General features: G+C 60.7%; 2 protein-coding genes across 2 annotated transcripts in view; both read left to right on the top strand.

Moving 5' to 3' along the window:
* The first annotated feature begins 3,858 nt into the window (after positions 1-3,858).
* LOC123353768 (adhesion G protein-coupled receptor E5-like) lies at positions 3,859-19,328 on the top strand. Its single transcript, XM_044995179.1, has 16 exons — positions 3,859-3,913; positions 4,596-4,730; positions 8,270-8,401; positions 9,480-9,529; positions 10,392-10,493; positions 10,858-11,032; positions 11,420-11,536; positions 11,681-11,913; positions 12,494-12,658; positions 13,554-13,745; positions 14,243-14,463; positions 15,730-15,796; positions 16,103-16,194; positions 16,713-16,881; positions 18,148-18,237; positions 19,299-19,328. The coding sequence occupies exons 1-16, from the start codon at positions 3,859-3,861 to the stop codon at positions 19,326-19,328; spliced, it is 2,025 nt and encodes a 674-aa protein (XP_044851114.1).
* Positions 19,305-23,940, top strand: part of LOC123353394 (syntaxin-binding protein 2-like) — a 20,701-nt gene continuing 16,065 nt past the window's right edge. Inside the window, exons 1-4 of the mRNA XM_044994426.1 lie at positions 19,305-19,348; positions 20,369-20,450; positions 21,049-21,125; positions 23,303-23,381. Of these exons, the coding sequence (XP_044850361.1) occupies positions 20,378-20,450; positions 21,049-21,125; positions 23,303-23,381 (229 nt within the window). The 5' untranslated portion in view covers positions 19,305-19,348; positions 20,369-20,377. The remainder of the gene's footprint in view (positions 19,349-20,368; positions 20,451-21,048; positions 21,126-23,302; positions 23,382-23,940) is intronic.

Here is a 23,940-nt window from a genome sequence, read left to right as displayed (position 1 = left end):
GCTCCCCTGCCTGAGGGGCGCGCTGTGAACCCTTGCCGGCGCTCCCCTGCCTGAGGGGCGTGCTGTGAACACTTGCCGGCGCTCTCCTGCCTGAGGGGCGCGCAGTGGACCTTTGCCCGTGTCCCCTATCTGAGGGGCGTGCCACGGCCCCCGCCGGTTTAACCGCACCCTGAAGGGGATGCTACGACGCTTCCCCCCCCCGGGACCTCCGCCAGTGGGACCAACGACTTCCCCCTCTGTTACTAGCAATCCGCGAAGTCCCGCAGGCCTCCACGAAAATCTCGCCCTTCGAGCTCCTCTATGGGCGGCGACCCCGCGGCGTGTTGGACCTCCTGCGGGAAACGTGGGAACACACCCCATCCGCGACGCAGGGTTTCCTTTTTTATTGAAAAAAACCTTGTCTGGTGGTACAAAGTAAAAACTGGAATAGAGGAAAATAAAACTAGAAGACTGGGGGTATTATTTCAATTCTGTATAAACCAAAGCAACAAAAAGATGTAAAAAAAACCAAACAAAGACCATTAAAAAAGTTAATTCAGCCACCTATATCAGAAGAAAATTCAGGTCACTTACTTATTTCTAACTGTCGCTGTATCCGTCCTTTGCTGCGTTCTCGAAACTGAGTCTGGATCTTATTGTATTCTGTCATGACCTCCACAAGCTTCCAGGACAATACCAATGCCGGAGGAGGCGGGGCCAGGGCGCGTTCGCCCCATCCCCAGCTATGGGCGGGGCAGAGCAGGGACTACAAAGGGCAGGGCCCTTTGCTCCGGGGGGGGGGCATCACGGACGGAGGCAGACGCGGACGCTGAGCCGCTTCCGCCCGCCCTCGCTGCCGACTCCGGGGAGGCAGAGGACCCGGCAACCCCCGCGGAGCTGGACCTGCCTGCCGCGGTCTATCCGACCGAGTCGGCGGTTCGTGGACCGGGATACTTACCAGCGTTCCCCTGCTAGAGGGGCGCGCTGTGAACATTTACCGGCGCTCCCCTGCCTGAGGGGCGCGCTGTGAACATTTACCGGCGCTCCCCTGCCTGAGGGGCGCGCTGTGAACACTTGCCGATGCTCCCCTGCCTGAGGGGCGCGCTGTGAACATTTACCGGTGCTCCCCTGCCTGAGGGGCGCGCTGTGAACATTTACCGGCGCTCCCCTGCCTGAGGGGCGCGCTGTGAACACTTGCCGGCGCTCCCCTGCCTGAGGGGCGCGCTGTGGACCTTGCCGGCGCTCCCCTGCCTGAGGGGCGTGCTGTGAACACTTGCCGGCGCTCCCCTGCCTGAGGGGCGCGCTGTGGACCTTGCCGGCGCTCCCCTGCCTGAGGGGTGCGCTGTGACCACTTGCCGGCGCTCCCCTGCCTGAGGGGCGCGCTGTGAACACTTGCCGACGCTCCCCTGCCTGAGAATTGAATTGAAAAGGGGCAAATTCAAAGCAGATACAAGGAAATACTCCTCCACCCAGGGCGGCATTAGCCTCTGGAACTCACTGCTACCGCGGCCAGGGGGCTGTGAATGTGGCGAGGTTTAAAGAGGGACCGGCTGTTTCTGTGGGGAACGACAATGCCTGGAGCTGTGCTAGTTAATGGACAATAATTCTGGGTGGGAGGGGAAAGCTCCCACGTCAGGGCTTAAGCCAACCTCTGACTATTAGAGACCAGGAGGAGCCCTGCATGGGGGCAGATTATCCCTCATCTGCTGCGAGACTCTGACACCTTCCTCTGTATCACCCTTCGCAGACGGGATACCGGGGTAGATGGGCCTCGGGGCTGACCCAGGCTGGCAATGCCTGTGTGTTCCTCTGTGATTGGAACCTGAGGGGGATTTCTGCCAAGTCCCAGTGTTCCCACCCCTTGGGCAACTCAGCTTCAAACATGGACTCCTAAATCTCCCCATTGGGGCTTGGCCCATAGAGTCCACAGTGGCTGTTCTGGGGTCTGAAGGTCCCCTTCCCTCTGTTACGGTCACAGCACACGCACACAGTTAGAAACAAAGCGTCACATCCTCTCGCTGGCAGGCTGCAGCTCAACACAGGGTTATTCTCAGAATCCAGAACCCTAGCACACGAGAACTCCAAACAGAGAGAGACAAAGCAGGCTGCTCCTGAAGGCAGATGGGCAAAACTAACCCCACTTTGCTGTAGGCTGGCCCTTTGGCAGACACACTGCTGAAAACTCCAGATCCAATGTTTGTCACCTGAACTCCCCTAGCCTGCAAGAAGGCCAGGAAGCCCCTTGCAGATGTAAAGTGAGAGCTTGTGATGCTAACGCAGTTTTCAATACACCATATTCTCCAGTGGCCGTTCTGCTGCCAGAGCAGCCTAGTGTGGCCTGAGCGTAGCTGAGAATCAGGCCTGTGATTGTTAAGCTCCCAGGGGCCCGGTCGCTTGGGTCCCATCACCCAGCTCACTACAGGTGGGTGATACAGGAACGTCCCCTGGCAGGACTGTACAGAGCGTCCCCTCTTGTGTTGCAGATATTGACGAGTGTCAGGGCCCAAACCCGGCAGACTGCAGACCCTATACAAACTGCACCAGCTCTGGGAAAGCAAATTTCACACACGCGAGTGGGGACACCCACTCAATTGCCCCCCCCACACACACTTCCCACACACCCCTGGGCTCATTCCAGGCCTGGTGCTGCACCAGAGGCTGCTGCCATCTGTGGCAAAGGCGCCCGATTCACTCACCGGGGCTGTGATCAGCTGTGCCCCTCAACTGCTGCTCCAGCACTTGGGGGCCAGGATCTCCCCTGCCTCAGTGTTTGGATTGGGAATAAACCCCTATGTTTACAGGGAGGCAACGGGGAGACGGGTGGGGCCCTTACTGTCCGCAGCACACAGAATCCAGGCTGCTAGTGCCCCTGAGCCTGGGAAGGGGCCTTGTGTATGGTCCACGTACAGCACAGTGCGCTCTGCCCCCTATGGGCCTGGGGGGCAGGGAATAGCCCCAGCGCAGGGCACCCCGGCCACGCCCCCAATCTCCCCCTCCCTCAGGGCTGGGAGCAGAGCCTTGTCCAGCCCCACACTGACAGGGAGCCCCCTGGCTGGGAGGGTGTTTCCTAGGGGGGCCGTTATCCCCCCGTAGGCAGCCAGGGCGGCCTGACCGGAGAAGGGACCGGGGCGTTCCAGGCCCTTGTTTGCGACGTTCAGCCGGTAGTTAGAGCTTGTATCAAGTCCCAGCCGGCCGTTCCCATGGAAACCGCCCGTTACACCCCCGTTTGGGGGGCGCAGAGCACCGGGCCCGTAGCACTGGGAGAACTCAGGAGCCCATTGGTTCAAACGCTTCCCCTGGCAGAGACCTCGCCCAGCCGTTCCTGTGCCAGCCCCAGGCCGCGTGGGATCACCTCAGCCAGTGCCCTGGGGCGGGTCTAGGCACAAGAAGAAATCAGCGCCGCAGGGATCTCAGCCAGCGTCCCGGGGATTGTGCGGGGATAGCTGGTATCGGGAGCCGTGTGGAGAATCCCTAGGGCTTGCCCCGGGGGGAATTGATGGCGATCGCTGTTCTCTTTGGAAGCGCACTGATTATTCCAGACCAGAGTGTCCGGACGGGGAGCGATTCCACAGGAATTGTTACCCTCAATTTCCCCGTGTACTTAAGCCCCTAGAGAGACACAATCTCAGAGCTCCCTGCAACTCAGAGCGAGTTTGGAAGCCTTGGGACACCCATGTGCCTGAGGGAGGGGAGAGCTCTGGCCACACCACGAGAACCCAGCGCATGGCCCCACTTCTCCAGCAGACAGAGCGTCGGAGCTGGGGAAAGTGCTTTGGAGCAGCGGCTGTGCTGTGGCTGGATGTGTGTACAGCACCTGGCACCATGGGGCCCCAGCTGCGGTGCTACCCGCTATAAACATCCCAATGGCACCAGGACGGGATGGATAAGGACGCTGGAAGCTTCGTTCCCATCCCGCATGGACATAAGAACGGCCGTACCAGGTCAGACCAAAGGTCTATCTAGCCCAGTATCTGTCTACCGACAGTGGCCAATGTCAGGTGCCCCAAAGGGAGTGAACCTAACAGGCAATGATCAAGTGATCTCTCTCCTGCCATCCATCTCCATCCTCTGACGAACAGAGGCTAGGGACACCATTCCTTACCCATCCTGGCTAATAGCCATTTATGGACTTCACCACCATGAATTTATCCAGTTTTCTTTTAAACACTGTTATAGTCCTAGCCTTCACAACCTCCTCAGGTAAGGAGTGCCACAAGTTGACTGTGCGCTGCGTGAAGAAGAACTTCCTCTATCCCTTTCCTCCAAAGCAGCTCCCCATTTGTCCCCTCCAGGGGCGGGCGGCTCATTCAGGCATTGCCGTCTGCACTGATATTGCAGCACTGGGCATCGCCAGATCCGCTTGGGAGCTTTAGCAAGCAGCAGGCGCGTGTCCTGGCAGGGCTGCTTTTCCCTTCCCAGCTGGAGCGGCTCATTCCGGACAATAGCCACTTGCTCCCGTTCGCTGGCCCAGTCACTGAACTCCTGGCTCTAACCAGCGCCGTCTGCCCAGCGCACGGTGCATGTCGGACGCCTGGATTATCCCCCAGCAGCGTCCCCCAGTGCCCAAGGTCCAGCTCCTAGATCAGCCTGACCGAGCGCTTTCTGTCTCCTTGCAGACATTGACGAGTGCCAGCGAAACAGCACAATCTGTGAGCCCCACGGGAACTGCATCAACATGCCAGGGACTTACATGTGTAAATGCAGTTGGGGATTTGGGAAGAGTCAAAAGGATACGGCTAAGATCTGCACAGGTACAACCGGAGTTGGAAACAGTCGTGGCAAAGGCGTGATGCTTCTGGCTTGTCTGCAGTGTTGCTAACGCGTGGCGTTGCCTTAAAGCCCCACCTCCCGGAGTCACGTGATTCTGCTTTTGGCTAAAATCGAATGGATTTTTTAAAAAATCTGGCTCACGGTTTGGGGTTTTTATTGATTGCTTGGTATTGGCGATGCTGTTAATGCACCGTCACTGCGCTTACCCGGGATCTCTGACACTAACCAGCATTCATGGATGGGGAAACTAACCAGGTTGCTCTGAGGTCTCGCTCTTTCTCTGCGCCACACGTGGGCAAAGTGTCTGTTCTGACTCCCAGCCTGTCTTACGAATTGGAAACCGAGCCCAGGGACTGAAGGTCGCCATGTCTCTTGCTGTGCTGCTTAATTCCACTGAGGCATGAGCATAGGGCACTGGGGATGTCATTAGAACGGCAGCATCCCCCAAAATCTGCAGCTGCAGTCAGAGCCCAAGATGCTCTTTCATAGCAGAGCTTTGAGGTGGGGGAAGGTCAGGTCTTTGCAAAGCAAATTGGCTGAGGACTCTGTGTTGGACAATCTTTAATACAGCTTGGGCTCAAAATGCCCATTAGTTTCTGGAACCCCATTAACTGAACCCTCAGCAGCTGGTATCACAAAGGAACCAGCTTGGGTCATCAGGAGGAATCAAACCCAGGACTTGTCTGCTGAAGAGCTAAGGGAGTAACTCTGTTATCCAGTCATTATAGCAGGCTGTTATCTACTTATGGGAACCAGCCACTCGACCAGGACAAACTTGCTCTCTCCTTGTTCCGTGGCTCAGCGGCCTTCGCTAGAGCCTGGCACGTTCAAGGCCCTCACAGGCATGGCGTAGGCCTGTTGCCTTCCAAGAGGTTTAACAATGGAGCAAAAGTTGAGTTTCCTGCCAAAGGAACAAGGGATTTTTTTCCAGCCCTGATACACTCCCGGCCGTGAGCCAGGAGACACAAAGCTCCTCTCAGTGAGGGAAGCAGAGGGTAGAACCCGCATGGTAAGGCAGGGGAGACGCATTCTTGACCTTCTATGGCAGAAGCAAGCTGAAAAAGACAAGTCTAGTGGGTCAGGTGTGAGACTCTGAAGACTTGGGTTCTAGTCCCAGCTCTGTTCCTGCTACGTCTCCTTGGGCAATTCCCTACCTCAGTTTTCTCTCCCACCTCTTGTCTATTTAGACTAGAAGTTCTTTATGGCCGTGTGTGTGCAGCGCTCTGGGTGCTGCCTTTATGCAAATAACGACCGAGGGGAAGGGGCGTAGCGGGAAATAGCAAAACGCTGTCACGGGAAAGAGAGAGAAGGGGAATCTGAGAAAGAGCTGCTGGAACTCGGCCCAAGGGAAGGATCCGTGAGCGCTCTGGACTCTCCCTGCTGACTGACTTGTTTGCTGATGTCCAGACGAAGGGGATTTTAGCCACAAGGATTTCTGTGAGAAGCAGAAGCGTTATGGATAAATATCGGGGAGAGCTTAGCTTTCTTCTGTGGCTCTGCCCCTACTTCCTCAGGAAGGATCGCTACCCATCTGTCCCCAGGGATGGTGACTGATAGGCCACTGCTGATCTGAACACCACGGGGAGTCAGCAGAACAGCTCTGCATGCTGATCCAAGCCTGCAAACCGGCTGACCCTTCAATTGTTCGGGTGAATAAATGTCTGTGATTTTATTGGCAAACTGTTTGCTCTGAAAAGTTGTCACTGATGTTGTACAATTGGTTGCCTGAGTCCCATGGTCTTTCTCTGCTTCCTGATTGGACGGCTGAAATGTTGGGTTAATAAGCAGGCGAATGTCGAATTCCAGCACTTGTTCCTGGCTGGGATTTCCGGGAGAATCAGTCATGGCCATTTCTGCAGCAGCTCAACTGCTTCCCCCAACCCATGGGAATGATGGATGATGCACCTGTCGCCACCAACTCAGTGCTGCTGTATGTGAAATGGTCACAAAGTGGGGGCCAGAACCCCAGTGGTGTAAATTGGTGCAGCACCACTGACTTCAAGGGGTTTTCATCCCAGCTCTGCTCTTCCATCTCTCATTGCCCGAGACGGGACTGCAGGCTCCTCAGGGGCTGGCCAGAGTGAGTGCATCTCTGCACAAACAAGCCAGGTCCCTAGGTAGAAAACCCCACTCCCTGCACGGGGTGAGTGACCCCGCTGCACCATGGAGCCCCGACATCCCCCGTGTATCCCCCTCTGCCCAGCAGCTGGCGCTACCCGCGTTGGCAGCCTGGCGGGTGCATGTCCCTCCAGCGTTTGGCTAGATCACGGCAGGGCTCCCTGTGCCCGGGCAGGGTGGGGCCCGTCTGTCAGATCAGACTCACCACAGTGGTGAAAGGCCCAGGAGGCAGCGAGGGCAGTAAAGTCCCCTCCGTTTGGGGCTAGATTGGTGACTCGCTGGCTGGCGACTCCGGCTGGGGCTATGCTGGGGGTCAGGCTGAGCTGGTCTCTTCTGGCTTCGGCTTCCACAGGCCGGATCGGCAGCAAGTGTCGAGCTGGCATCATCTGTCCGAGGGCTCGGTGGATTCGCCCCATGGGGCCCTGGGCCAGGGGGTCACAGCAGGGTCCGGGAATGGATGTTGTTGGGCCGCTGCTTACTGAGCAGTGTTAGGAATAGGGGGATCCCCTGGGTCCAGCTGGCTTCCAAACAACCCATTTACCAGCCGTGCAGGGCCTGGCCGCATGTTGGGTTTCTGCCATAGACCCCCGCTGAGTGCCACCAGAGAGCAAAGAAACTAGTTTAAAGGGACATCACCCAATTCCCCTGCACTCCCCTGGGCAGAGCCCACCCACCCTTCTCCTAGTGCTCCAGGGGAGGGGCGGGGCTGGGTGTATCCCGAACGGGGAGGGGACCCATCGGGCTGGGGTCTGTAACGCTGAGCGTGGCGCCCCCTTCTGGTGACTAGCTCCAGTTCAGCGCCCCCTTTCTTCTCCTCCACCATTGCAGCTCCCAGAGTCGCGGCTGCCCCGTGTCTCGGCCGTCCGGCCAGGTCACGCTGTGATCCCCATTCTGGGGGAGCCTTTCAAAGTCAGACCCCTCTGTCCTGTGCCTGCTAGCGAAACCCTTCCTCCGGGGTCCTAGCCCCCACTAGGGGCTTCCTAGCCCGCCTTGCCTCAGGCCCCCACCACTGGGCCCAGCCCTCGGGCTGTAGCGAAGCCCCACCTGTCCCCTCCCAGGCGAGCTTCCTTCTAGCCAGCGCCCTGCACGCAGCCGGAGTCACTTCCCGTTTGCAGCTTAACTGGCTGATCGGCCCCCCCTTAACCCCGCTCTGTCAGGGCTGGTGCAGGGAGGGGATCGCAGGGTCCTGGTCTGGAAAAGGTTGGGCCACAGGGAGGGGGCCCTGCAATTAGCAGGGAAGAAAGAAGAATTGAATGGAGGGGGGAGAGTAGATGGAGCAGACAGACTGACCGACAGACCACGCCCCCTGCAATGGGTGGGGGGTGCCTCCATGGTCATTCGCCCCCCGTGAACCCCCAGCCATGCTGTGTGTGACACCCCCACACACACTTTCCCCTCTCAGACATCCACGAGTGCAACAAGACCCGAGATATCTGCGGCCCCAACGCCACATGTATCAACATCATCAGGAGCTACTGGTGTGAGTGCTGGGCCGGCTACGTCCCCTCCAGCAGGAACACGACCCTGTGCCAAGGTGGGTCCTGCTGCGGGGGGCATGGAGGGGACACCTGGGGGCCGGGGCAGGGCCTGGGGTTACACAGGCAGAGGGAACTGGTCTGGGATGTTGCGCCAGCCCCCTGCCCCCCATGGATGGGTTCCCTCTGGGTCTCAGCCCTGGCCGGGGAGGGCTCAGCCTCCAGGCTCTCCCCTCCCCCAGCCCAGCCTGTCCGTCCACTGGGGTGTTTCCAGTTGTCTCAGAGCCACAGGCACCAGCGAGCCCAGGTCTGGCTCTGGGAGCAGAGCAGGGGCCAGGCTGGGGAGGGGTGAGCAGGGCAGCCAGGGGCCGGGCATCTCCCCCCCAGCAGTGCCTGTATTCCTGCTGCACAGCTGGATTCTCTGCCCTGGGAAGAGGCAGCAGGGGGCGCAGTCTGTGCCTAGGGGCCACTAGAGGCCACTGTGGGGCCAGCCCGGGGCTCCCTGCTGGATTCTCCCCCGCCCCACCCCACTGTGGCTCAGTCCCCCTAGGACGGGGACGGGGGAGAGACAGGCTGGGCAGCATCAAATCCATCGGGGAGGGGGGATGGTTTCTTTCACAGAGATCGGCTTGTGGGCAGAGGATGGGGAGAAGGGACTGTGCACATGTGTGGGGCTGAATGCAGGGCCTCCCAGAGGCGGGGCAAGTGGGGCAATTTGCCTCGGGCCCCGCAGGGGCCCCCACGAGAGTTTTTTGGGGCCCTTTGAGCGGGGTCCTTTACTCGCTCCGGGGCCCCCGGAAAGCTGCCTAAGTGCCCCGAAGACCCACGGAGGGGGGTCCTTCGACCCCTGGACCCGCCGCTGAAGTTCCAGGTCTTCGACAGCAATTCCCCACCACCACCGAAGACCCCAGGCCCCCTGAATCCTCTGGGCGGCCCTGGCTGAATGTGTGTGTGTAGGGGGAGGAGGGTCACTGCTCCCCCTGCTGGAGGGAGTGAGTCCTGGTCTGTGTCCCTGCTGCCCCCTGCTGGAGGGAACGCGTCCTGCTCTCTGTGCCTGGCTCTGGTGCATGCACCTACCCAGCCAGACCCCGCATTCCCCCCACCCATCTCTCACTCCTCCTCCCTTTCCATCCCCAGAGCTCACCTGCCCCCCGCTGCTGGGTGATGACAACTCTGCCGGAGCCAAGGTGAGTGAGGCACAGACCCCGGGCGGTGGGGGATAGACCCCGATTCCCCTTTATGTGCCACGTTGCTTTTCACTGATGTCGCCCAACGAGGATTCTGGGGCCAAACTCGCCCCTGGGCAAAGAGCCAGTGGCCAGTCCCTGGAGCCCCTGCAGTCCAGCCACGGCCCAGGCCTTTGCCCCCGAGGTGATTCTCACCCTCCAGGATCAGCAGCATCAGGCTGTGGCAACAAGCTTCAGCTTGCAACCGCCGTCCCCCACCATCCCTTTCAAATGTCGTGCACCCGCTAGGGGCCAGACGGGGCATTGCCCGCACTTCCTCTGGTGTCTGGCTTCTGAGCTGAGGGATCCTCTAGGGCAGTGGTCCCCAACCTTTTTGTGGCCAGTAGCATAGTCATGTTTTCAGAAGAGTGTGGCAGGCGCCAACAATTTTTCAAAGCTTATTTTATATTTGTACATTAAATAATACAAAAAAATCATATTTAATATTACATAATATATGAATTCAGAGAGAAGCCGTGAGGACAGAGAACACCGGTGCCCGCAGCCCCGGAGTACTCTGTCCCCAGCAGGCGCGGGGCCATGGCTTCTCTCCCCTGCTGGGCACTAGCCGGGTCCTGCACCTGCCTGGGACCGAGAACACTGGCACCCGCAGCCTGCAGCCCGAGAGTTCTCTGTCCCCGGTGGGCACGGGGCCGTGGCTTCTCTCCCCTGCTGGGCACTAGGCGGGCACACATAAATGCCCTGGCAGGCGCCATGGCACCAGCGGGCACCGCGTTGGGGACCACTGGTCTAGGGATTGGGGGAGGTGGGCTGCGATTCTGTGATCTCTTTTCCTGAGCCAGGCCTGGGCCTTGTTTTTCAGAACCTCCTGGGCAGCTTCCCGGCACAGGTGGGACGTCTCTGCAAGGTGACGCTGGAAGAGCTGAAGCAGATGAAACCACAGAACGCTGAGCGGAAGCTGCAGGTGCCAAGCCAAAGTTCGGGGCCTTGCTGGGTTTGTTCTCATTAGGGGGAGGAATCGCTGCTCCTCCTCGGATCTAGTCTCAGGGCGATCTATAGGGATGCAGCGCCTGCCCAGAAATTCCCATGCCTGCCTCTCCAGTGGGCTCTGTACCCAAGAAGCTGGCTCTCCTAGGTTCCTAGGCTAGATGGGACCATTGTGATCATCTAGTCTGACCTCCCAGGCAGCGATGTCAATGGCAGGAGAACTTGTCTTTCCTTTCAGGGGGATTGTGGGAAGGCAGTGGAGGACTAGCAATCTGGGAATGGGGGACATGGCATGGGCTCAGACACTGTGACACCAACACCCCCCACATTTGCTTGGCCAGGGCTTCTTGGACATTCTGGAGAAGCAGATAAATCTGGTCGGGCAGCAGAGCGAGAGCGTGGAGTGGAGACACCGGATCGCGACGGAGCTAATGGCCGTAGTGGAGAAGCTGCTGAGAACGCTGGGCCTGACTGTGCGTGACAACATGATCAGCATCGCATCCCCCAACGGCACAGGTCAGCACCTGGCCACGTGGCCCCAGTTGGGCTTTCATCACCCGCAGACTACACTCCCGCCCCACTCCCCACAGCGCCCCCTGCTGGGAGACGGGAGCCCCCCCCCACAGCCAGTGCTCCCGCCTCACTCCCCACAGTGCCCCCTGCTGGGAGATGGGAGCCCACAGCCAGCACTCCCGCCCTGTTCCCCACAGCGCCCCCTGCTGGGAGAAGGGAGCTTCCCCACAGCCAGTCCTCCCGCCCTGCTCCCCACAGCACCCCTTGCTGGGAGAGGCTGGGACTGGAGTAGCTGGGAGCTCCCCCCACAGCCAGGAAAGCACCTTGCCTAGCTACAGGCTTCCTCTCCATGTTCTCTGGTGTGAGCCCTGGCTGGCATTGTGGTTGCAGAGCTGGGGCTGGTGGTCAGACAGGCTGGGAACCAGAGCCAGGAGACCGTGACGCTGCAGCAGAGCAAGACGCAAATGGAATTAAAGTGGGCCGGAGCCCCAGGGCAGAAAAACGAAGGTATGTGGTCATCCCCTGTGCTGGGGTGTGTATAGCGATGGGCACGGCCAGGGCATTGGGAGCAGCAGCACAGCATCCCTGGCACCAGTCTGCCCCAGGGTCCCTCCTGCCTCCCATTTCATCCGTCTCCTCTGTCTCTCGCAGGCTTCATGCTGGCCGGGCTGCTGACATACCAGGGGATGAAGCCCATCCTGGACGGTGCTGGGCGGGTGGAGGCACCCGAGTGGGACAAGATTGGCCGGACGGGGAAGTGGGCGCATGAGTTGGGGCGTCCCAGCTACCGTGTGCTGTCTCCGGTGGTGTCGGCCTTCATCAGTGACCCGAACCCCCAGGCACTCGGCCTCTCCGTCAGCATCCGCTTCAGCCACCCGGTGCCGGTGAGCCCCTGGGCTGGGCATGGGGGCAGGGCCGGCTTTAGCAAGTGCAGGGCCCGAGTCCTGGGGCTTGTACTCACTGGGCGGCACTCCCAGTCTTCGGTGGCATTTCAGATCGCCGGCCAGGGGAGGGGGGCCGTGGGGCTTGTCGCACTCCGGCCGGGGTTGTGGGGCTGGGGGCTCTGGCCGGGGTTGTGGGGTCGGCGCTCTGGCCAGGGGAGCTGGGCCGCCGAAGACCCTGGAGCGGACCGCCGACGGGCTGAGTAAAAAAAATTAAAAAGGCACCTAAGGCGCAGGGACTAATTACGGGGAATCAAGCGAATCGGCCTAAAGACGGCCCTGCATGGGGGGAGGCGAGCCTGGGGCACTCGGGGACAGAGCCTGGGCCCATCTCTAGTAACACCCCCCACCCCAGGCTGCAGGCGAATCCGCCTCCCACACAGGGACAAATTGATGCTCTGTGAGCCCAGCCCAGCCCCTCGTACCCCCCCGACCTGCTCTCTCGCAGTCTGGGGACACCGGCTCCAACCAGCCCCCCACCCCTCTCCTGCCCCCCATACACCAAGCGTCTCTCTGTGCCCAGGAGAACAAGACCGACCTGCGTCTCCTCTGCGCCTACTGGGAGCCTGGCAGCAGGCGCTGGGCCACTGACGGCTGCACCCTGCAGAAGTTGAACGCCACCATCACCAGCTGCCAGTGCAACCACCTGACCAGCTTCGCTGTGCTCATGGCCTTCTACGAGCTGGAGGTAGGCATGGCCCTCGCTGGGGCCTCGGGGCTGGGCTGGTTCTGCTCATCCCCTCAATCCTCCCCAGCGGAGCAGGAGTCACTCCAGATTCCCCCTGGAGTAAACCCATTCCCCACCGGCAGGCAGGGCCCTGGATCTGATCAGGAGCACAAGCAGCCCCCCCTCCCACAGGGGACAGGCAGACTCCCCAGGTAGCAGAGACCGACGTGCCTGGCTGGGAAGCTGTGGGGCAGCAGGGGCAGGGAGCTCACCCCATTGCATTGCAGGGCAGGGAGCATCCCCATCCCCATCGCTCAGAAGCAGGGAGGGGTTAAATGCCTCACTCAAGGAGACACAGTGAGGTGACATCAGAGCTGGGAACTGAACCCAGGAGTCCTGCCTCCAGCCCCCCTGCTCCTCTCCCAGAGCTGGTAGAACCCAGGAGTCCTGAGCTGCAGCACCGTAGCCACAAGCGCATCCGTCTGGCCCAAAAGCAGCTCCCTGCCGGGCAGGGGCTTCCTCCCGCCAGGCGGGGGCGCTCTGCTCTCTGCTACAGGGGAACGGCCCCGGCCCCTCGCACTTTCTGGTGCCCCCGTCCTGCAGGGATCGGTGCCAGGGACTCCCCCTTGGTGGGTGGTGACCCTAGAGCCTCCTCGGCTTCCCATGGCCCTGGGGCTGTGGGTCAGCCCCTCGGGGGAGGGGGCAGGCTGGGCAGCATCGAATCCATCTGGGCGGTTGGACCCAGCCAGACTCTGGTTCCCGCAGGCTGCTGGTGTCGCCACTAGGAGGCACTCCCAGCCGCAGCACAGAGCGAGGTCCACAGGCTAGTCCGGCTGTCCCCTAACGCCCAGCCTGGCTGCTGCCTTGGGGGGGGGGGCCCTCACTAACCCCCTCACCCCACCCACCCCTGGCACAGGACTGGACCCTGGACATCATCACCAAGGTGGGGCTGGTGATCTCGCTGCTGTGCCTGCTGCTGGCCATCGTCACCTTCCTCTTCTGCCGCGCCCTCAAGGGACCCCGCACCACCATCCACCTGCACCTCTGCCTGGCGCTCTTCATCGCCTACACCGTCTTCCTCACCGGCACCTCCAGCACCGGCAACGGGGTACCCAGCCCCGACCCCCCCAGCCTCGGGCCCAGCACCCCCTGCTGGGAGCTCCTCCTTCCCGCCAGCCTCGGGTCCCACTCCTCCCCACCAGCATCAGCCCCTGCCCATGCTCCCCAAAGCGCCCCCCCCCCGCCAGCCTCGGGACCCACTCCCCGCAGTGCCCCCTGCTGGCAGTTCCCCCCAGACAGCCTCAGGGCTGATGACCACAGCGCCCCCTCCTGGGAGCTCCCACTCCCAGCCAGCTGCAGGCCCTGCTCCCCACTGTGCCCCCTGCTGGCACAGGCTGGGGCTGGAGAAGCCAGGAGCTACCCCCACAGCCAGTGGTCCTGCCTTGCTCCTCACAGTGCCCCCCAGTATCTGGGCCTGAAATAGCCGCGAGCTCCCCCCACAGCCCGTGCTCCTGCCCCACTCCCCACTGCGCCCCCTGCTGCCAGGGGCTGGGGCTGGAGGAGCTTGGAGCCCGGCCCTGATGTCCCACGTCCCGTTGGCTGCAGGAGGTGTGCGGCATGGTGGCCGGGCTCCTGCACTATTTCTTCCTGGCCGCCTTCTGCTGGATGTGCCTGGAGGGCGCCGAGCTCTACCTGCTGGTGGTTCAGGTCTTCACCCCCCACGGCCTCAGGCGCCGCTACATGTTCCTGCTGGGCTACGGCGTGCCGGCCCTCATCGTGGGCGTCTCGGCCGCCACCTACAGCGAGGGCTACGGCACGGCGCGCCAGTGAGTCACCGGCCCGGGGGGGCAGGCCCAGTGCTCGCGGCCAGGGGCTCGAGGGGAACAGGGCCCCGTGCCCAGGCAGCACACGGGGGCAGGAGCGGCTCAGCCGGGCGGCCGCTGCCATCCGGGCCCACCAGGGGAGGGGAGGAGTGGGACTAAACTGGGAGGAGTGGTTGATACGCTGGAGGGTAGGGATAGGATACAGAGGGACCTAGACAAATTAGAGGATTGGGCCAAAAGAAATCTGATGAGGTTCAACAAGGACAAGTGCAGAGTCCTGCACTTAGGACGGAAGAATCCCATGCACTGCTACAGACTAGGGACTGACTAGCTGGGCAGCAGTTCTGCGGAAAAGGACCAAGGGGTTACGGGGAACGAAAAGCTGAATATGAGTCAACAGTGTGTCCTTGTTGCCAAGAAGGCTAATGGCATTTTGGGTTGTATAAGTAGGGGCATTTCCAGCAGATCAAGGGATGTGATCATTCCCCTCTATTCGGCATTGGTGAGGCCTCATTTGGAGTACTGTGTCCAGTTTTGGGCCCCACACTACAAGAAGGATGTGGATAAATTGGAGAGAGTCCAGCGGAGGGCAACAAAAATGATTAGGGGGCTGGAGCACATGACTTATGAGGAGAGGCTGAGGGAACTGGGATTGTTTAGCCTGCAGAAGAGAAGAATGAGGGGGGATTTGATAGCTCCTTTCAACTACCTGAAAGGGGGTTCCAAAGAGGATGGATCTAGACTGTTCTCAGTGGTAGAAGATGACAGAACAAGGAATAATGGTCTCAAGTTGCAGAGGGGGAGGTTTAGGTTGGATATTAGGAAAAACTTTTTCACTAGTAGGGTGGTGAAGAACTGGAATGGGTTACCTAGGGAGGTGGTGGAATCTCCTTCCTTAGAGGTTTTTAAGGTCAGGCTTGACAAAGCCCCGGCTGGGATGATTTAGTTGGGTTTGGTCCCGCTTTGAGCAGGGGGTTGGACTAGATACCTCCTGGGGTCCCTTCCAACCCTGAGATTCTATGATTCTATGACTTCATGGGGTGGGTGAGCCCAGCGTAAGGCGGGGGGCACCCTCCGGCTGCTTGGGCCAGGGCCCCCGCCCAGGACACTTGAACAACACAGGGAAGCTCCCGGGCACCATGGGGCGGGGGGAGGGGAGGCTGGCAAGTCTCCATCCCCCACTCTGCTAGTAGGGGGGGCAGACCCCACCGTGCAGCGCCCCCTGCTGGCAGGTGAGTGACTGACCTGTGTCTGTCTCTCCCCCCACAGCTGCTGGCTCTCGCTGAAGAAGCAATTTATTTGGAGCTTCCTGGCGCCCGTCTGCATCATCATCTTGGTAAATCCCCTCCCCCAGCCCAGCCCCCTGCCAGCGCCTGGCCCCCTGGCCGGCCCCTGAGGGCCTGGCTGGCAGCTGCCCTCACTGCTTTCCCCAGCCACCCAGCCCCCGCTCCGGGGCAGCTGGGCCCCTCGCTCCCCCCCCCCCAAGTCCCCAGGGGTAGAGCAGTGTCACTATGGGGAGTGGGGCACCCCTGGCCCAGGCAAGGGGCTGCCCCAGGGGCTGCACAGCTGGCAGATCCCATAGGCCCCACCCCCGGGACACAGCTGCCCCCCTCCCAACCCGCCTCTCCCCTGCCCCCGGCAGGTCAATGCCGTGATCTTCGTGGTCACCGTCTGGAAGCTGTCGCTGAAATTCGCTGACATCAACCCCAACATGAGCCAGCTGAAGAAGCTCAGGTAGCGGGCGCGGCTCCCGGGGCAGCAGAGACCCTGGCACTGCCCAGCTGCCCCCCGTCGGGGGAGGGGGAGCTGTGGGGGGGGGATTAGAGTAGCAAGAAGTCATCCCCCCATGTGTGGAGGGAGGGGGCAACCAGGGAGAGGGGGAGCTGGGGGGGGCATATGAGTAGCGAGATGTCATCTCCCCATGTGTGGGGGGAAGAAGCCACATATGAGTGACATTTTCCCCCACTGCCTACTGGCTGGGGGGCGGAGTCGGGGGAGGTGGGGCTGTGCGCAGGAGATGTCAGTCACATGGGGGGGGTTCAGACTCGAGGGGTGGGGCCCTAGGAGAGAAGGGGAGGTGGGGCAACCCCTCAAGGGTGGGGCCCTGAGGAGGGAGGGGAGATGGGCTGTGACTGAGGGGTGGGGTCCCAGGGGGACAGGAGCTGAGGCTGAGGGGCGGGGCCCCAAGGGGGGAGGGGAGGTGGACCCAGGTGGAGGGGCGGGGCCATGTGACTGGTTCCCCTCCCCCGCAGGGTGCTCACCATCACGGCCATCGCCCAGCTCTGCGTCCTGGGCACCACCTGGATCTTCGGCATGTTCCAGTTCAACCAGCGCAGCCTGGTCGCCTCCTACATCTTCACCATCCTCAACAGCCTGCAGGGGCTCTTCATCTTCCTGCTGCACTGTCTGCTCAAGAAACAGGCCAGTCCCCCCCCAGCCGGTGCTCAACCCTTGCCCCACAGACCCCCCCCTGGTGCCCCCACAGCCAGCGCTCAACCCCCCCCCCAGCCCATCCAGGCACCCCCACAGCCAGCGCTCAACTGCCCCCAGCATAGCCCCACAGCCAGTGCTCAGCCCCGCCCCCCCCAGCTGGTGCTCAACCCCCGCCCCACAGCACCCTTCTCCAGGCACCGCCCCCCAGCCAGTGCTTAACCACCCCCAGCACCTCCCACAGCCAGTGCTAACGCCCCCCGAGGCTCTTTCCACAGCCAGTGCTCAACCCCTGCCCCCCGGTACCCTCCCCAGGCACCCCCCCAGCCGGCGCTCACCCCTCACCCCACAGCACACCCCTGACACCCCCACAGCCAGCACTCAACCCCCGCCCCCCTGGGCACCCCCACAGCCAGCACTCATCTCCTGCCCCACAGCGCCCCACCCTCTGCCCCACCCCCAGGCTTCTTCCACAGCTGGTGCTCAACTCCTGCCCCACAGCCCCCCCCACTGGGAGCTCCCCCTGTCACAGAGTGTGGGGGAGTCAGAGCCCCGCACCCCCCACTTCCTGCGATTCACCATGACTCTCAGCCACCCAGTAAAACAGAAGGTTGATTAGCTGACAGGATCGCAGGCCAACACAGAGCTTGTAGGTACAGAGAACAGGACCCCTCAGTCAGGTCCATCTTGGGGGGCAGGGAGCTTAGACCCCAGCCTTGGGGCTCCCCCCGTTTCCCCAGCCAGCTCCAAAGTGAAACGCCCCAGCCCCTCCTCTGGCCTTTGTCTCTTTCTGGGCCAGGAGGTCACCTGATCTCTGTTCTCCAACACCTTCAGTTGGCACTTTGCAGGGGAGGGCCCAGGCCATCAGTTGCCAGGAGACAGGGTGTCGGCCATTCTCTGTGCAGACACCATCACACTGGCCCTCTCGGGATCTGCACCAATCACACCCCCATATCCCACCACCTAGAGACTTGAGAAATGCATAGGGGAAACTGAGGCACCCACACACTATTCAGAGAAAACATTAATCACATTCCCACTTTGTCACACCCCCCACCAGCCAGCGCTCCTGCCCCACAGCGGCCCCCACTGGGAGCTCCCCCCAGTGCCCTCTGCTGGGAGGGGCTGGGGCTGGTGTAGCTGAGAGCTCCCCCCTGCCCGGCCAGTTCTGGGCCCTTGTCTCCCTACAGCTGAGGCCCCACCCCCATGAGCTCCCCTGCGACGTGGGGTGACCAGCCCTCTCCTCTCTCCTGCCAGGTGAGGGACGAGTACCGCAGGTGGCTGAGCTGCGGCAGCTTCAAAGGACCGGCCAAGTACTCCAGGTTCTCCAGCTCGACCTCCACGCGGGTAAGGGGGGGCCGGGCCAGGCCAGGCTCCACAACAGCGCAGGAGCCTTCTGCCCTGCAGCCCTTCTACCCCCCACCCCTCTCCCCTCCTGCTCCAGCCCCCATGGCCAAACCCCACCCAGCAAGTGCTCACTGCCTCCTGCCTGTGTTGGGGAGGGGGGGTGTTAGAAGAGAAACGAGGACTTGTCTTCTCACAACACCCTGACCTGCTGTGATGCCTGACCTGCTGTGAATCTCCAGCCCAGGCTGCAGTGGACGGGGCCTGTGGCTAAATCCAAACCACACACCTGGGGTTTAAAAGGCCAGGGCTGGGCCAGGGAACCGTGAGGCTGAAGAGCAGCAGGTCTGGGGGGCTCTCCAGGTCCTCGGCCACCAGCATGTCAGAGGTGAGGGGGGTGAGCACGAACTGATCCACCTCGGCCACCAGCAGCGCCGCGAAGCCCAGGGAGGAGGCCACATTTTCCGCGCCACCCCACAGCTGCATCACCACCTGGAAGTACTCCCGCTCCACGCCGCCCAGAAGCTCCACCCGCATGGGGACAGAGTCGCAGCTAGGCCAGGGCTCGGCTGCCGTGTGCTGTTAGCGGATCCCACGTTTGGGGGGGAGCCCAGTGCTGGGATGGCAGGGGGTGTGGGTGGGTGAGCGGAAGAGAGAGCCCAGTGCTGGGGCTGCAGGTAGTGCGGGTGGGGGGGCACTGGTGAGCGGGGGGGAGCTCAGGGCTCTGGGGGGGGAGGGGGGGCAGCCAAAATTCTTTTGCTTGGGACGGCAAAAAACCTAGAGCCGGCCCTGTCTCTTGCTGCACGGGGTCAGATCCTTAGTTCAGCTGCGCTCGTATCTGGCCTGGCAGAAAGGAAAGGTGATCAGAGCCATGGCCCATCTAGCCTGCCAGCCCACCACGGTCGGTGACTGGGGGCTCTGCTAGGAGCACATCATTAGCTGGCCTGAAAGCAGCCTCTGAGCCACTTCCCCGAGGGGTCTTTCTACTAGCCAGTGGGTCCTGGCTCAGGGCACAGCCATCTTGTCCGAGCCCCACCACTAATCCCCGTCTCTTTCCCTCGCAGAGATCTTCAGCGTTGTCTTTCGCAGCGTGAAGAAGGAAGGAGAATGGAAGGTAAGCCGGCCGGGCCTGCTGCCCTGGTGTCCCCCTGGGGATATGCTGTATCCATATATTGTGCTCCTCCCCCTCCAGCCTCTTGGGATTCATTAGGAACCTGAGGTTTTCCAGGCTGGATCAGATCCCTGCTCTGTCTAGCCCATCATCCGTCCCCAGCTAGGCTTGGGTATGTCTGTCTTCCCACTGTGCTGGATCAGACCAGCTTGTCCAGCTAGCCCCATATCCGCCCCCCCCCCCACCGGATCAGACCACTGGGCCCAGTGAGCCAGCCTGGGAGGGAGGAGGAACAGGAGACGCCAAGCATGGGGGCAGTATGCACCATTGGGCAGGCAGGTTATTGAGCCCCCGGCATGGGCTGGGCTGGGGTGTGTGGAGCAGTGGGCTAGGCCGGTGCGGCAGAGGGAGCACAGGGGACTAGCTTTCCCAGTGGCTGGATCTGGTACAGAGGGATGCTGGGCTGCACAGAGCAATGAGTTCATTCGGCACGGAAGGAAGGTGGTGGAGATGTTGGGCCGATGGCCTACAGGGCTTTCCTAGGGGAACATGGAGACTCCTCTCATTCCATTTCTCCGTGCCCTGATCCTGGTTCTGTCCGAGGGCTGGGGACCGGGTATGTGGTGGATCAGAGCAGGGCACTGGGAGCTAGGACTCCTGGGTTCTGTCCCTGCCTCTTGCACTCACCCTGTCACCTGGGCGAAGAGGCTGATCTCCTCCAGTCTAGGAGGGTAGAGCCATTCCGAATGGCCGGGTGTCCCAGGTTTGTCTCCGTCTCCTACATCTCATACCAGCCACTCTGCTCGGAGCCGCTTTCCTTCTCGCTCCTCACACAGTCTTTAGCACGGTCAGCTCAGCCAAGTGCAGGCTTGGTAACGGCCCTGCTGCTCTGCTGTGGAAGGGCTGGGCCGGGAGCCATCGGCTCTGCCGTTAGCAGTCGCTCTGCTCCCTTGGCTGTGCCATGGATGATGATGGTGGCAGCTGGGCTCAGGGCAGTGACTAGCTCCCCTCTCGCTACCTCAGGTGCTAATCATGGACCACCCGAGCACGCGCATCCTCTCGTCATGCTGCAAGATGTCCGACATCGTGAACGAAGGCATCACACGTGAGTCGGCCCTCCCTCCCGTCTGATCCCCCCGCCAGGGCTCCCCTCCCCCTTGGACACACCTCACAGTTGGGGAGTTGACTTGTCTACATTCACGTTTGCATCTAGTTTCCTCCCTTTGCAGCCCCCTAGACGCCCTCCTTGCTATTGGTACCTTCCCAGCCAGCTCTAGTTCCCTTAGCCCGGCGCTTTCAGGCCCTGGAACCTCTTCAGCGCTTTTCTCAGCTCCCGTTAACTCCTCGCTGCTCCTCCCCCACGCTGGAGGCAGGGTCCTGGCTGGGGAGGGGGAATGCTGGCTCCCTGCTCCAGGGTGGAGGAGCCCTGGGGTTGAGGGGCACAGAGCTGAGCCAGGGCTCTAGCGGGGTGCCCCCAGCACAGTACACAGGGATGTTCCCTCCCTGCTCCGTACTGTGGCAGCATCGCAGCCCATGGCCCCACATCAAAGCAGCTGCTGCATTGTAGCCTGCAGAACCCCCCAGCCTGCTGCCAGCGAACATCCCTGTTCCCCTTGGCTTTCCCTCCCCCCATCCCGGTGGAGAGCAGCTGGGGTGGGTGGCTAGGACGTACTGACCCACACCCAGTGTCTGCTCTCCCCAAGCTGTGGAAGATATTGACAAGTGCCGGGAGCCAATCCCCAGCCTGGAGGCCATCTACCTGCTCAGCCCTGTGGAGAAGGTAGGAGCTCGGGCCTGGGGCAGGTGGATGGGGAGCAGGGGAGACCCCGGGGCAGCTCCTCGTGCTGCCTGGAGGTGGCGCTGTCCAGGGGGATGCGCAGCACGACCTCAGGATGGGAATGGGGCTAGTAGGGGCCCCCCAAGAGGCTGCTTCCCCAGAGCTGGGCTTCGTGTTCTTTGCCACGGGAAGCACAGATTGTCCCACGGACCTCTCCGCAGTGCAGTCCCATGGGGGTTGGATGGGATGATGCAGCAGGTGGAGAGAGGCAACCTCAGCTAAGCTGACCAGATAGCAGGTGTGAAAAATCGGGACAGGTGTTGGAGGGGTAATAGGATTCTATAAAAGAAAAATCCCAGATATTAGGACTGTCCCTATACAATCAGGACATCTGGTCAGTCTAACCTCAGCTGAGACTCAAAGCGAAGGAGAATCGCTGAGGCAGAGGCTCACGTAGCAGGGGCTGTGGGGGAGGAGGCTCCTGCGTCTGCTGCAGGGAGGCGAGTGGAGGGAGACCAGGGGCAGGGGGCACTGGCGGAGCATGGTGCAGCCCAGAACCCACAGGTGCTGCCCGCAGACGGAGCGCTGTAGTAGAGGCCTGCGAGCTGGGGCCTGGGGCTTGGGACTGGTGTAACGATGCTGGTTCTGGCGGGACCCAACTGAGAGTGCCAATTCAGGACAAATTGCTTAAAACAGGGCAGTTACAGCCCAAGGCTGGGGGTTTTCCACCTCTAAGGCAAACCAAACCAGCCAGCCAGAGGACTTTGGTCTTACCCCAGTAGCTAAGCACAAGTCACACAAGGAATTCCCTTAGACACTCCCGTCTCCCAGTATCACCACAAGTGCTACTCGTTATGGGGACAAATGGTTATGAAAACCAATGCCCTAATAAAAGAAAAAGGGTTCTCCTGATCCCTAAGGACCAAGCCGCAGACCCAGGTCAATATATAAATCAGATCTTATCCACATATCACGCTGTTGCCAGTCCTTTAGAATCTAAAATCTAAAGGTTTTTTCATAAAAGGAAAAAGATATAGATGAGAGCTAGAATTGGTCAAATGGAATCAGTTACATACAGTAACGGCAAAGGTCTTAGTTCAGGCTTGTAGCAGTGATAGAATAAACTGCAGGTTCAAATCAAGTCTCTGGAGTACTGTACATCCACAGCTGGGATGAGTCATTCGGTCCTTTGTGTAGAGCTTCCTTGTAACAAAGTCCCTCCAGAAGTATGAAGCAGGACTGAAGACAAGATGGAGATGAGGCATCAGCCTTTTATAGTCTTTTCCAGGTGTAAGAACACCTCTTTGTTCTTACTGTGGAAAATTACAGCAAAATGGAGTCTGGAGTCACATAGGCAAGTCCCTGCATACTTTGCTGAGTCTCAAAGCATATCTGCCTTCTCTCAATAGGTCAGTTGTTTAGCTGATGATCCTTAGTGAGCCATCAAGCAGGCTAGGCAGAGCTAACACCAACTTGTGTGAGGTGGCACCCAGAAGCACAGCAGAAGTTTGAAATACACACAGTCTAGAGCCAATATTTGTAACTTCAACTACAAAAATGATACACATATACAGCTAGCATAACCATAACCAGCAAACCACAACCTTGTCTTAGACCCCCTATTTGACCGCATTTATACAAGATTTTGTTCCTCTACAACCATGTTCTATATGGTCCCTGTTCACGTCAATAACGTGACAACCGGGCAGCCAGGTTCTCACCTGTCACAATTGCCGGTCACGGAGTCTGAACAGCTTCCGAACACCCTGCCTGGCTAGCTGGTGTGGCAAAGCTGCAGGTGCCCAGTGTGGCACCAGGGGAGGGAGCGGGCCCTGATGGCGGCTGCCTGGGATTGCTGCTTGGCCGGCTGTTCCCTGGGCACTGCTCAGAGCCCACTTAGTTCAGCAGCAAGGCCAATGCCAGGTCCCGTCTGTGGCCGAGCACGGACACTTGTGTGCCAGCGAGAGACGGGGCTGGGCCCTGAGGCTGTCCCGGGCACATGGGCACATGCCCTGCTCCAGGTGGGGAGGGAGCCCAGAGCCAGGGGGGTGAAAACCAGCCCACCTCCTGACAGCATCATGCTGGACCCTGAGTCCCCAGGGGCTGGACATGGGCTGGGCCCTTCGGGAAGCAGGGAGGGGCCTCGGCTGGTGCTGACAACCCCCCTTCCCCCTTTGCAGTCAGTGCAGGCTCTGATCAGTGACTTCCAGGGCACCCCCAACTTCAACTACAAGGCGGCTCACGTCTTCTTCATCAGCCGTGAGTATCAGGATACAGCGGATTCTCCAGCTGGGAGCCTGGCCAGCGGCACAGTGGGGGTGGGGGCGGGTCTCTCTCTGCCAGCAGGCCAGTGCCCCAGCAGACCAGACCGAACGACCCCACCTACCCCTTCCCCCCCTTCTCCCCCACGGGCCTGCCTCCAGCCAACACGGCTCACAGCGTGCGCCCAGAATGGTGGCCTCTGGCTACCATTCCCAGCATGCATTGCTCCATCAGTCCCAACTGGGGTGGGGGGATGGGACACCACCAGAATACTCAGTGTGTCAGGGTCACATCTGCTTCTCCCCATTACAGCGGCAGGGGGAGCCCAAGTCTCCGTTCCTCCTTGTGCATCATCCTGAGCTGAACACTCCAGTCACTTCCCCCTGTGGATGGGCTGAGGGAGGGTGTGAGACGGGGCTGCATAGGAGAGATTGTGGCCCCCCCTCGCTGCTGATGCTGCAGAAGGCGAGAACCCGGGGTGACTCTGGTGGGGCTGGATTCATCGTTGACTCCTGTGTGTCCACGCTGGCTTGCCCAGGTTCCCCACAGGTGTGCA

This window comes from Mauremys mutica, chromosome 20, assembly GCF_020497125.1.
Source record: "Mauremys mutica isolate MM-2020 ecotype Southern chromosome 20, ASM2049712v1, whole genome shotgun sequence".
Lineage (NCBI taxonomy): Eukaryota > Metazoa > Chordata > Testudines > Geoemydidae > Mauremys > Mauremys mutica.
This window is presented reverse-complemented; position numbering and strand designations above follow the sequence as displayed.